Genomic DNA, 14,125 nt, shown 5'->3' on the forward strand with positions numbered 1-14,125 from the left:
GTGTGAACGCCGGAAGCGCGAACAGACGGCCCGCACTTTATGCAGCAGCTCTGACATGTCGGGGTAGTTGCGAATGAACTTCTGCACCACCAAATTCAGCACATGCGCCAGGCAAGGGATGTGCGTCAAACCGGCTAGTCCCAGAGCTGCAACGAGATTTCGCCCATTATCGCACACCACCAGGCCGGGCTTGAGGCTCACCGGCAGCAACCACTCGTCGGTCTGTTGTTCTTTACCCCCCCACAACTCCTGTGCGGTGTGGGGCCTGTCCCCCAAACATATGAGTTTCAGAACGGCCTGCTGACCTTTACCCCGGGCTGTGCTGAAGTTGGTGGTGAAGGTGTGTGGCTGACTGGATGAGCAGGTGGAAGAAGAGGAGGAGGAAGCTGAGTAGGAGGAGGAGGAGACAGGAGGCAAAGAATGTTGCCCTGCGATCCTTGGCGGCGGAAGGACGTGCGCCAAACAGCTCTCCGCCTGGGGCCCAGCCGCCACTACATTTACCCAGTGTGCAGTTAGGGAGATATAGTGTCCCTGGCCGTGCTTACTGGTCCACGTATCTGTGGTTAGGTGGACCTTGCCACAGATGGCGTTGCGCAGTGCACACTTGATTTTATCGGACACTTGTTTGTGCAGGGAAGGCACGGCTCTCTTGGAGAAGTAGTGGCGGCTGGGAACAACATACTGTGGGACAGCAAGCGACATGAGCTGTTTGAAGCTGTGTGTGTGTCCACCAGCCTAAATGACAGCATTTCATAGGCCAGTAGTTTAGAAATGCTGGCCTTCAGGGCCAGGGATCGAGGGTGGCTAGGTTGGAATTTACGCTTTCTGTCAAATGTTTGTGAGATGGAGAGCTGAACTCTGCCGTGTGACATGGTTGAGATGCTTGGTGACGCAGGTGGTGGTGTTGGTGGTACATCCCATGTTTGCTGGGCGGCAGGTGCCAACGTTCCTCCAGAGGCAGAGGAAGAGGCCGAGGCGGCAGCAGCAGAAGAGGTAGCAGGGGGAGCCTGAGTGACTTCCTTGTTTTTAAGGTGTTTACTCCACTGCAGTTCATGCTTTGCATGCAGGTGCCTGGTCATGCAGGTTGTGCTAAGGTCAGAACGTTAATGCCTCGCTTCAGGCTCTGATGGCACAGCGTGCAAACCACTCGGGTCTTGTCGTCAGCACATTGTTTGAAGAAGTGCCATGCCAGGGAACTCCTTGAAGCTGCCGTTGGGGTGCTCGGTCCCAGATGGCGGCGGTCAGTAGCAGGCGGAGTCTCTTGGCGGCGGGTGTTCTGATTTTGCCTACTGCTCCCTCTTTTGCTACGCTGTTGGCTCAGTCTCACCACTGCCTCTTCCTCCGAACTGTGAAAGTCAGTGGCACGACCTTCATTCCATGTGGGGTCTAGGACCTCATCGTCCCCTGCATCGTCTTCCACCCAGTCTTGATCCCTGACCTCCTGTTCAGTCTGCACACTGCAGAAAGACGCAGCAGTTGGCACCTGTGTTTCGTCATCATCAGAGACGTGCTGAGGTGGTATTCCCATGTCCTCATCATCAGGAAAAATAAGTGGTTGTGCGTTAGTGCATTCTATCTCTTCCACCCCTGGGGAAGGGCTAGGTGGATGCCCTTGGGAAACCCTGGCAGCAGAGTCTTCAAACAGCATAAGAGACTGCTGCATAACTTGAGGCTCAGACAGTTTCCCTGATATGCATGGGGGTGATGTGACAGACCGATGGGCTTGGTTTCCATGCGCCATCTGTGCGCTTTCTGCAGAAGACTGGGTGGGAGATAATGTGAACGTGCTGGATCCACTGTCGGCCACCCAATTGACTAATGCCTGTACCTGCTCAGGCCTTACCATCCTTAGAACGGCATTGGGCCCCACCAAATATCCCTGTAAATTCTGCTGGCTACTGGGACCTGAGGTAGTTGGTTCACTAGGACGTGTGGCTGTGGCTGAACGGCCACGTCCTCTCCCAGCACCAGAGGGTCCACTAACACCACCACGACCATGTCCACGTCCGCGTCCGCGTCCGCGTCCCTTATTAGATGTTTTCCTCATTGTTCCCGTTCACCACAATTTTGAGAATGGCAAATTTGGGAATAGTTTTTCAACCCAGAACAAAAAGTGTGCTTTTACGGTCACTACAAATAACTTGACCAGCTAAAACAGTACAGATTTGGTTGAATAGAAATGTCAGGTCTAATTTTTAGGCGCTGGGTGACAGGCTCAACTTCCCCCTGATGTAGTATATGGCCAAAAAATAACCAGACTGTTGATGGTTAAATGCACTTCGGGGACACAGGCTCAGCCTGCAGCTGATGTAGGATATAGCACAAAATAACCACACTATTGATGGTTAAATACACTTGGTGATAGCTTGTGCTGGCGCACCACAAGCCACAAAATGGCCGCCGATCACCACAGAAAAAAGTGATCTAAAAACGTTCTGGGCAGCCTAAAAAAAGTGAGCAAGTCAATATCAGCACTTCAATGATCCACAGCTGTAGATCGATCACAGAATGAAGTCTTTTGGAGGAGTTAATCTGCCTAATCTCGCCCTAACGTCGCAGCAGCAACCTCTCCCTATGCTTGAATCAGCAGAGTGACGTGCAGCGCTACGTGACCCAAGCTTATATAGAGGCTGGGTCACATGCTGCACTGGCCAATCACAGCCATGCCAATAGTAGGCATGGCTGTGATGGCCTCTTGGGGCAAGTAGTATGACGCTTGTTGATTGGCTGCTTTGCAGCCTTTCAAAAAGCGCCAAGAAAGCGCCGAACACCGAACCCGAACCCGGACTTTTACGAAAATGTTCGGGTTCGGGTCCGTGTCACGGACACCCCAAAATTCGGGTACGAACCCGAACTATACAGTTCGGGTTCGCTCATCCCTACTTAATACCTAATGTTAAACTCTAAAACCTGTGTCTTGAGGTGTTACTGTACTTTCTTCACCACCCCTTTACTGGTATAATATTGTAACCATTTTTGAACTTTTTAAAAAGTTACAAATGATACATCTGTCTTAAATCAGCCAAACCAGACTAACAGGACCAGCTCTCCCCCCCCCCCCCTCCCCCTTTGTTTTCTAAACTGGTGTGAGTGGAGTTACAAACTAAATGTCTCTAAACTTTGATACAATATGACAGACCCCTATGTTGTCACTATTTGAAGCCTGAAGCCTGGAGTACACGGCTTAGGAACTCCCCCATAATGCCAATCAGAGCTCCGTGCGTCCTTGCAGCCTCCTCATTCCGCTTTGGTGTATAAGGGACCACTCTCTGATGAATTATTACTTCTTGTCTTTAGTCTATTTGGTGTTCTGTGACTTCACCTCTGCTATCATATTGTAGTAGGAGAAGTTTCCTCTGAAACCTGTCACTTGTCTGTGATACATGGTCTTAGATTATCCAGAACGGCCCTTATATTTTTCATTAGGGAAACGACTGTGTATCTGAAACATCAGTAAATGTCAGAGCTTTGTCAGGTTCCACTATTACACCTATATTCACATGGCTCCAACAGAGTCAACACTGTGTATATTAGAATAAATCCACCACACAAAAAACTAAATGATAAACACACAGTACACAATTAATCTAAATATATATTTTATTAATTCATCCTAAATCATGTTACACAGTCAGTAGCAGTAGCATACATATACAAAAGAATAGATCCACAATGGACGTGTAACACTCCAAAAAGAGATCCCATCAATGAACCAGGCACAGACCAATACTACACCCCATACATAATCTAATTCCCAACAGATGAAATAGATCAGGCATGCTCAACCTGCGGCCCTCCAGCTGTTGCAAAACTACAACTCCCATCATTCCCTGACAGCCCACAGCTATCATCCTACAGAAGGGCATCGTGGGAGTTGTAGTTTTATAACAGATGGAGGGCCGCAGGTTGAGCGCCCCTGAAATAGATGTCACGACCATGGTTGTGGTCGTGACTCCTTGGTTCGCATGCAGTTGTCAGCGGTTTGTTTTATGTTCTCAACCACAGGTGTGATCTCTGTATCTTGCCTCACGTGTGGTTGCCGTTGGCAACATAAGATTGTTGGCAGTGGAGCGGCCTGAGCGCTTGCTAGGCGCTCGCTGTCACGGCATGCGGTTGCCTCAGGTAAAGTGTGGTTTTAGTGTTCACTTTCTATGTCTGGTGTGCACGAGGTTTATGTAGGTGTGCACTGTGACACTTCCCTTCTATTGTGGCTGCCCGTGGCAACGTGTGGTATTGTGTACATGTGGTGGCAGTGTCTCGGCCTTCTGGCTGACTCCCAGGACATGGTTGCCATGCATGTCGTTGCCTGCGGTAACAGCTGCAGTCTAATCGTTTATTGTACACTTCCCCTTTAAGTGACACTTACCTTGTTTGGTGATGGAAGGGTTAACCCCTTTCCTAATGTGTATGTGGGTGTGGCCGCTTGGGCTATTTAGCTTCCTGCTGGAAGGCAGTTGCTGAGGGCTACTTCAGCCATGCGGTTTGCTGGAGTCATCCTCCTGGTTAATATACCATCTTTCCAGTAAGGGCCACCCTTGCGGTCATAAAAAAGAATGTCTGATGTTAAGTTGATGTTTTTATGCTCTTGATATTTATTGCAGCTATGGATGTCCTGGTTACCTGTGTGTATTGATGTGTGTGCTGTCTCCCTTGTGTTTGTGTGGACAGCGTATTTGAGCACGGGTTCCAGTCAGCAAGGCTGTGGCAGGTTAGTGTGGAACTGCTTGGTTCACCTGTCATATCCATATGTCTGTTTATGTTCCCCATCTCCTTGCAGCTTGGCCAGTGAGACTGTGATGACATCACTGCGCTCATCACATGGTCCATCACATGATCCATCACCATGGTGATAGCTAGTGTACATCCATACACATGACAGCTTCCCCAGCGCACTCAGCTCCACTATATCTCTTTATATGATAGCTGCCCCAGCACACCCAGCTCTGCTACATCTATACACATGACAGCTGCCCCTGCACACTCAGCTCTTCTATATCTATATATCTCTAAGTATTACTATACAGTAGATAGATATATAGAGATATAGCAGAGCTGAGTGTGCTGGGGCAGCTGTCATGTGTATAGATGTAGCAGAGATGGGTGTGCTGGGGCAGCTATCATATATAGAGATATAGCAGGCTGAGTGCGCTGGGGAATCTGTCATGTGTATGGATGTACACTAGCTATCACCATGGTGATGGACCATGTGATGGACCATGTGATGAGCGCAGTGACGTCATCACAGGTCCTTTACCCAGGTCCTGAAGAAAGAAGACAGAAGAGAAGTCGGGCTGCGCGAACAAGTGGATTAAGGTGAGTAAAAATATATATTTATTTTTTTAACCCCTCCAGCCCTATTGTACTATGCATTCTGTATTCAGAATGCTATTATTTTCCCTTATAACCATGTTATAAGGGGAAATAATACAATCTACACAACCTTGAACCCAAACCTGAACTTCTGTGAAGAAGTTCGGGTCTGGGTACCATATTCAGTTTTTTATCACGCGCGTGCAAAACGCATTGCACCCGCGCGATAAAAACTGAACAACGGAATGCAATCGCAGTCAAAACTGACTGCAATTGCGTACCTACTCGCGCGGGTTTGCCGCAACACATCTGGACCTTATCCGGACACGCTCGTGTGAAAGAGGCCTAAGAGTTGTTTAAGTCCGCTTACCAGAATCATTGCAGCATTCTTGGCTCATTTAGTCTGAGGGGTAGTTGCTTAGAGGGTCATTTACTTTCAACCTCTGGGCTTTGAATAAATGGATCCCCGGTTTGAGTTAATATATGAACAAGATTATTTGGTGTGAACAAACAATTGGGTTTTTATTCACCTATTCCTATATTGATTACTGTTCAATAAATATTTTTGTTTTGTCTTTTTAGCATCCCCTTATTTTGTAATTAAAAATATATAATAAAAAATAAATAAAAAGCAATCAATTCATCATAGTGAAAAAACCATAATGTAATCTCATTATGACTACGAACACCTCGTAGCTCGTCAGATAACAATGAAAAGATGCTTAAAACTAATTTACACCAAAAACTATATTCATGATGTCCATATTCCTGTATATAGGGTTATCTCAAGAGGATGTAGATGTCATCAAAGTTTTCCCGTAGGTCTAGAGCTATATTTCGAATGAAAAATCAATTTGATATAATTAGAGATGAGCGAATCGAGGTTGACGAAGTGGAATTCGATCCGAATTTCAGGAAAAATTTTATTCACACCAAACCCGAATTTCCTTGCGCTTCATGGTAACGAATTGCATTTTTTTTCTAAAATGGCTGCTGCACGTGTTAGGACATGGAGCAAAGATCTCTGGGAATGAGGGAAACCCACAATGCCATGCATGCAGCCAATCAGCAGCCAGCCAGCCCCTGTGCCCTATAAATAGCCTCGGATTCTGCCATTTTCCAGCGTACTTAGTGCAGGGATAGATGTGACAGGCGCTAGGGACAGTGCTAGGAAATACTATATTGTGCTGGAAAAAAACGATTTAGAAGCTCAGGGAAGGATTATTCAAGATGGGGAGGAATCATCTACACTATAAAAGGAGAACATGGTGCAAAAGGGGAGTGTAAAGCCTGGGTAATGGGAGCGATTCTATCACACCTTGCTGCACTAATTAGGGATCTGCACAAAATGATAGCTCAGTAATTCCAGCAAACCTTGCTTGTTATTGGGGTGCAAGTGCTGGGTGATACAACCATTTACGGGGTGTATTAATAGGAAATATATGTACGCCCAATTAGCCTGTCACGGCCTATGGTGTACGCCGTGACACTGTTGCCACGCTCGCTGTTGTCGGTGGTAACATGTTGCTGTTTTGGCCTGTTGTGGCAGTGTCACGGGTTTTGCTGTGTGCACAGTGACTTGCTGGCCACGCATGCTGTTGTCTGTGGCAACCTGTTTCCTTTTGCCTTTGTGTGCAATACCCCTTTAAGTAGTGTCTCCCTGCTGTGTGGTGTGTGTGGGGTTAATACGCTGGCTGGAGCAAGGTGGTGAGTTGGGTGTGTTTCTCAGGTCTCCTTATATACTCTTGCTTGAAGACTGAGATCAGTTTTGGTTTGTCTGCCTTGCATGCGAGATGCTTGATCTGTACTTGGATGAGATCTGTGGACCATCCAAGTTTGACATCAAGTTTATTAGCGATGTCACCCTGAGTGTTTCCTCCTTCTGCCATTTTTTTAGCCCCACCCATTATTTAAAGCCACTCCTACATATAATAGGCCACGCCCAACAAACACTGTACAGCTGAAATTCTATAGTTGAGGCCTGTCTACACATCATACGGAGAGGGGGGGTCTGTCCTGGCTGCACTGCCTGCTTATACAACAAGCTACAGCCAGGAAGCTCCTCCGCGCTCCTCCCTCCCCAGATCCTGCTCAAGGCCTGTGGTTCCCCCCACCATCTGCCACCCGCCCGTGGCCTGCTGCCCCCTTTGGCCGTCCTCACCCAGCTCTGAATCCTCCTTCTGCAAATGGCAGGGGGGGAGCCGGAGCATCTCCTCTCCTACATAGCGCCCCATACCTCTTACATCCAGTGATGTCACCTTTGATGTAGACGTTCTCTTTCCTCATCTTCTCCATTCAGACCAGACCGCCATGATGATTTTTCAGCCATATCCCGTCTCTGCAGAGATTAACAAACAGACATTAGTTTCCCACATTTCCATCATCTTCTGAACACCCTTTCCTGCCACCCCCAATACTATACTGCAGAGAAAGTCCCCCTGGAAATACTGCTACCACACAGATAGTGGCCCAATACTGTGCCCGCTATGCCCCCAATACTATACTGCAGAAACAGTCCCCCTGGAAATACTACTACCACACAGATAGTGCCCCTTCAACAATTATTGGCACACAGTGCTCTAAAAAATAACTGCGCCCAGACACTAATAGTATAAAGATAATGTTCCCCAAAAATTATTGTGCTAAGCTGATACTGTGCCAGGGTGCCCCCTAGAGTAACAGTGCTCCCCAAAATCCGACCAATAGAAATGATTCTCTGCCAGAGCACACTTAGTAGTAATAATGCCTCTATAGTACCCATACTAGTAATCATGTTCCTCATAGACCCCCAGTAGTAGTAAAGCTAATACCCCCTAGTAGTAATAATTCTCCCTATAATATGACAGTACATGAAATACCCCCGCTTAGTGCCCGCAGTTGAGCTAATGTCCCCATAATGTATGCCAGTATAAAATACCCCTATATAGTGCCCCAGTAAATGCCCTCATAGTGCTCCTCTCGCCCTTTCCCATAGTGTCCCCCATAATATGTCAGTAAAAAATGCCCCTTCTAAGTGCCACCATATGCCCCAATAGTGCTCCACTCCCCCATAGTGCACCCAAATAATGCCCCATAGTGCTAGTAAAAAATGCCCCCTTAGTGCCACCAGATGCCATAATGCCCCCATAATGTGCCAATAAGAAAAAAGGCCCCTTTAGAGCCCCCACTTCCCCATAGTACCCCTAAATAATGCCCCCAAAGTGCCCCTACATAATGCCCCTATAGTGCCGTTCTCCCCTATAGTGCCCCCCCATAATGTGTCAATAAAAAAAAAAGCCCCTTTAGACCCCCCAGATGCCCCCATAGTGCTCCTCTCCCCCATGGTGCCCCCCCCCCCCATAATATGCCAGTAAAAAATGCCCCTTCTAAGTGCCACCATATGCCCCAATAGTGCTCCACTCCCCCATAGTGCCCCCAAATAATGCCCCATAGTGCCGCTCTCCCCTATAGTGCCAGTAAAAAATGCCCCCCTTAGTGCCACCAGATGCCATAATGCCCCCCATAATGTGCCAATAAGAAAAAAGTCCCCTTTAGAACCCCCACTTCCCCCAAATAATGCCCCTATAGTGCCACCAGATGCCCCATAGTGCCGTTTTCTCCTATAGTGCCTCCCATAATGTGTCAATAAAAAAAAGCCCCTTTAGACCCCCCAGATGCCCCCATAGTGCTCCTCTCCCCATGCCCCCCCCCATAATGTGCCAGTAAAAAATGCCCCCTTAGTGCCACCAGATGCCATAATGCCCCCCATAATGTGCCAATAAAAAAAGTCCCCTTTAGAACCCCCACTTCCCCCATAGTGCCCCCAAATAATGCCCCTATATTGCCACCAGATGCCCCATAGTGCCGTTTTCTCCTATAATGCCTCCCATAATGTGTTAATAAAAAAAAGCTCCTTTAGAGCCCCCAGATGCCCCCCATAGTGCTCCTCTCCCCCATGGTGCCCCCCCATAATGTGCCAGTAAGAAATGCCCCCAGAGTGCCACCCCCAAAAAAAATTGGGCTGTAAAAATTGTCAGATGGCCCCATAATGCCAGCTCCCCCTAACCCCCCCTCTCCAAAAAAAATAAAAAAATAGAAAACACTGATACTTACCTCCATCAGCAGCGATGTGATGCAGGCTCTTCCGGCCTGTGTCCCTGCTGTGTGCTGCCCGGCTCAGGCGGCGCGATGATGACGTCGCGCCCCCTGAACCGGCCTCTGATAGGCTGCAGGCATTGGTGCCTGCGGCCTATCAGAAGAACAGGGGAGGGACACACCTCTCCCTCCCCTGCTGCAGCACAGGATGGATATGGAGATGAGCGCTTCCACAATGGAAGCGCTCATCTCCTACTGCCCCCCCCGGCCCCTCCACCGCTGCCGCAATTACATCCAGGGCCGCGCTGCCTGTGGTGATCGGCGGTGCGGCCCTGAGGGATAAAAAAAAAAATGTCTGCTTGTTCTAGGGGGGGTCCAGACCCGCTGGACCCCCCCCCTGTAGGTGCGCCACTGCCCAGCAGTGATCTGCCACTTTGGGACATATCACTGTTGAGACCAGTCATTGGCTGGGACCAGAAGTGCAGTGCAGACAGCTTGGATGTCAGAGGGCCATAATTGAGTAGCAGGGACTGGATGAGTATGGATTCCTCTACAGGTCCCAATATCTGGAGTTTATATATTATAAAAGGGAGAGCACCTTTATGTCTCAAAAAGCAAGCATTAAATACATATATGTACATGTGTATATGACTTTTCCAGACACCGCGCTCCACCTGTAGTGAGAGTTGCCTCCATGGATACCGAAAAGTCCTACTGGAAGGAAAACAGAAATGCTGCTACTACTGTGTCCCCTGTGCAGAAGGCGAGATCTCCAACCAGACTGGTGAGTAGGGACAATTTCATATGAAAGTACAAATCTACAAGATGGGCATTAGCACCGATCAGACAACATTCATTTAGAGCTCTATTTAAAAAAAAAAGATGTGTTCAGATGTAGCCAACATTATCCTGGCTCCAGGCATGCCAGGAGGGTCACTGTAACATGATCACTGTAATGTCATTTTGTTGCATTCACGCGTTAAGCCAGTCAAGATAACATTGGCTACATCTGTATGTCGGGTAGATCAGTCATATTTTGGTAGGTGCCATTTTGCTAGTTTCCATAACTCCAGGTGTTTAATATGAATATCATATAGAGGAATCCATATTTTTATCTTTCTCCATAGAAGTTTTTTTGTAAAAGGGATAAAAGTAGTGAAGATGGAATTGATTGTAAATTATTCGATATAAATTTCACAAAAAATCTTCTGCCAAACAAATCTGTAGTTTAGGCAATTTGCTTTTTAGGAATTTCCAAAATTGTTAAAATGCAAGAGAAATAGAGCGGGGAAGATGGGGAAGACAGATCACATGACTCTGGGGGAAACCCTGGCTGGCGGGCTTTGCAGACAACCTATCATGTGGCTGGATAGATATTGTCCCATCAGGCTCTGTGGTATGTCTGAAGCACAGATGCCATTGTGAACTTGTGTCACATGAGTCTGTCTGACTCGGCAGACCCCAATTACAAACTCAAGCCAGCCATCTTAGGGTATTGCAGGGATAGTATAGGGACATACTTAGTTTGGTAGATTGAACTAATAGGTAGAAATGTCAGGGTTTTATCAGTGGAGAAGGAGAACATAGGGGCATTGTTCTGTGTGATTACCTTACAGTGAGGGCATCTAGAGCTGTTCATGTAATGCACTGCAATCACACAAATCTTGCAGAGCCTCCAAAAATATATGTTTATTTTGTGCATGAGTAGCTAGCCTTTTTATCTTTATTCATAAAACCTCACCATCAATAGTTAGTGTTTTATAGGCATATGCACAGTACCCCCAGCAGCACACATTTTGCTGGATATTCTGTGCAGTTGCACATTTTTTATTACAAACTAGTTGCAATTTTGCTCCTGTTCAGCACATTTCAGTGCATCAATATCAGTGTGTTTCTAGAAAGGCCTTCTCCCCACCCACCCAAGGCTTCTTCCCTGCATCACTGTGATGTCGGGGGAGGCAGCCTTGGGAAGTTAGGGGAATAGCAGACAGCGGGGAAATGTGGCGGACTTAGGCACTTTCAAAAGGAAATCCTGCCCAATGGGAACTTGGAAGCTGTTTTTCATAGGAATAAAAGTGCTTTTCCTGGACATGAAAACACATCCAGATGACATAAAGGTATGGTTATAATGCTTTTGCAATGTTCTGATGGCCATTGCTGGTAGCTATATTAGTGACATTTACATGACAGACTCAGTTAGTAGGTGGGGACAAACATGGACAGTGAGCCCTTAGGCTAGAACCCAGCCCGCTGTCCCTACCTACTTGCAGTAGAAGCCCTATATAGCTAGACCGCAACGGGTCGACAGTCCCTACGCTATTTAAGTGCAGAGATGCACTAACTAACAAGACAGACAAACAAAATACCAGAGTCGTACATAGATGGGTGAGAACCAGACAAGCTATGGAGTACCAAACGAGATACAGAGAGTGGTCAGAAGAGTCAGAGGAACGAGCAATCCAATAAGCACAGAAGCAAGGAACCAGGAGCACAGCTAGTGAGTCAGAGACTATCACTGCACTGGTGTATGGTAACTTCTAGCCATCTATACAGTTTTATGTACATTAAAATTGTTTAAAATGGTCTCGTTGTCTACATGACTGTGTGTGCCCTTCCTCCAGCACATACTCTGTTACCATGCAGTCGGTGTGGATCCATTTTACCAATGAACCGGTTTGGTTAGGAGTAACACTAAGGCTGAGTTCACATGGGTGTTGCGGGAAAAGGAGCGGGTGCGTTGCGGGAGCATGCGTGATTTTTCCGCTCGAGTGCAAAACATTGTAATGCGTTTTGCACGCGCGTGAGAAAAATCGGCATGTTTGGTACCCAAACCCGAACTTCTTCACAGAAGTTCGGGCTTGGGATCGGTGTTCTGTAGACTGTATTATTTTCCCTTATAACATGGTTATAAGGGAAAATAATAGCATTCTGAATACAGAATGCATAGTAAAATAGCGCTGGAGGGGTTAAAAAATAAATAAAAATTATTTAACTCACCTTAATCCAATTGCTCGCGCAGCCGTCATCTCTTCTGTCTTCATCTTAGCTGTGTGTAGGAAAAGGACCTGTGGTGACGTCACTCCGGTCATCACATGGTCCGTCACATGATCTTTTACCATGGTGATGGATCATGTGAAGACCGGAGTGACGTCACCACAGGTCCTTTTCCTGCACACAGCTAAGATGAAGACAGAAGAGATGCCGGGCTGTGCGAGCAATTGGATTAAGGTGAGTTAAATTATTTATTTATTTTAACCCCTCCAGCGCTTTTGTACTATGCATTCTGTATTCAGAATGCTAATATTTTCCCTTATAACCATGTTATAAGGGAAAATAATAATGATCGGGTCTCCATCCACTTGCTTGCGGATGCTTGCGATTTTCACGCAGCCCCATTTACTTCTATGGGGCCTGCGTTGCGTGGAAAACGCACAATATAGAGCAAGCTGCGATTTTCACTCAACGTATAAGTGATGCGTGAAAATCACCGCTCATGTGCACAGCCCCATAGAAATGAATGGGTCCAGATTCAGTGCGGGTGCAATGCGTTCACCTCCCGCATTGCACCTGCGCGGAATACTCACCCATGTGAACTCAGCCTAAGAGCATGATCCTGTTAGTCCTGTGGTATTCACTCTTTAACCCCTGGATCCGGACTTTGCTGAGGAGGAGCCACCAAACCACTACCAATTCAGATGGTTCTAGTGCATTTGGTGGCTGACCAACAGGGTCGGACACACCAGTGAAAAGCACTGAAGGATCAGGTAATATGTGTAGTCAGGAGATGGGCCGAGGTTAGAGCAGGCAGCATACAAGGATATCCGTGAGACAAGGCTGAGATCAGGACAGGTGGCAGTAGGGTAATCCAAGAAACAGGTTTAGGTCAGGGAAGGCAACTAGAAGTCAGAGTCGGTAGTCAGGCTGGAGTAAGGTAAATGGGAAGTCAGACAGAAAATACACTTTTGTGTTTTACTAGAGACTAGAAAACCTAAATTTCAAGCTCCCTTTCAGAGGGGAGGGCAACTTAAATACCTAGGGAGAGGGTGGGAAAGGATTTGGACGTGCGCATGCTGACCTTTCAAGAGGCTGAGAGTAAGCATGCATGTGCACTACAGAGCAGGCCTGGAAGCCTTTAAAGGGTTTCTACCACCACATTTTGACCTAATTAGCTGTCAGACACTAGCGATCTGCTAGTGTCTGCTCTACCTAACCCTGCTATTGTAATTCCTTTCTCTGCAGCGGTTACCCTAAAAAACGTAGTTTTATTGGTATGCAAATGAGCCTCTAGGTGCTATGGGGGCGTCTTTTCAGCACCTAGAGGCTCTGTCCACTCACCATTTCTGCCGCCCAGCCCGCTCCAGCCCGCCCCTCTCTTCTAGATTGACAGCCTACTCGCACCTGCGCCGTGTGCTTCTGTATTCGGCGCAGGTGGAGTGACTGTTGGACTGCTCCCTGCACCAGTAATCAGCGCAGGCGCAGTGAACATGCCGGAACAGGGAGACAGTCACTGCGCATGCGCCGAATACAGAAGCACACGGCACAGGCGCGAGTAGGCTGTCAATCTAGAGGAGAGGGGCGGGCTGGAGCGCGCTGGGAGGCAGAAATGGTGAGTGGACAGAGCCTCTAGGTGCTGAAAAGACGCCCCCATAGCACCTAGAGGCTCATTTGCATACCAATAAAACTACGTTTTTTAGGGTAACCGCTGCAGAGAAAGGAATTACAATAGCATGGTTAGGTCCAG

At 47.5% G+C, this 14,125-nt stretch overlaps 1 protein-coding gene across 1 annotated transcript in view; it reads left to right on the top strand.

Moving 5' to 3' along the window:
* LOC120998915 overlaps positions 1-14,125 on the top strand; it is an 80,059-nt gene that overhangs the window by 63,254 nt on the left and 2,680 nt on the right. Inside the window, exon 5 of the mRNA XM_040429794.1 lies at positions 10,045-10,168. Coding sequence (XP_040285728.1) covers positions 10,045-10,168 — 124 coding nt within the window. The remainder of the gene's footprint in view (positions 1-10,044; positions 10,169-14,125) is intronic.

This window comes from Bufo bufo, chromosome 4 (assembly GCF_905171765.1).
Source record: "Bufo bufo chromosome 4, aBufBuf1.1, whole genome shotgun sequence".
NCBI lineage: Eukaryota > Metazoa > Chordata > Amphibia > Anura > Bufonidae > Bufo > Bufo bufo.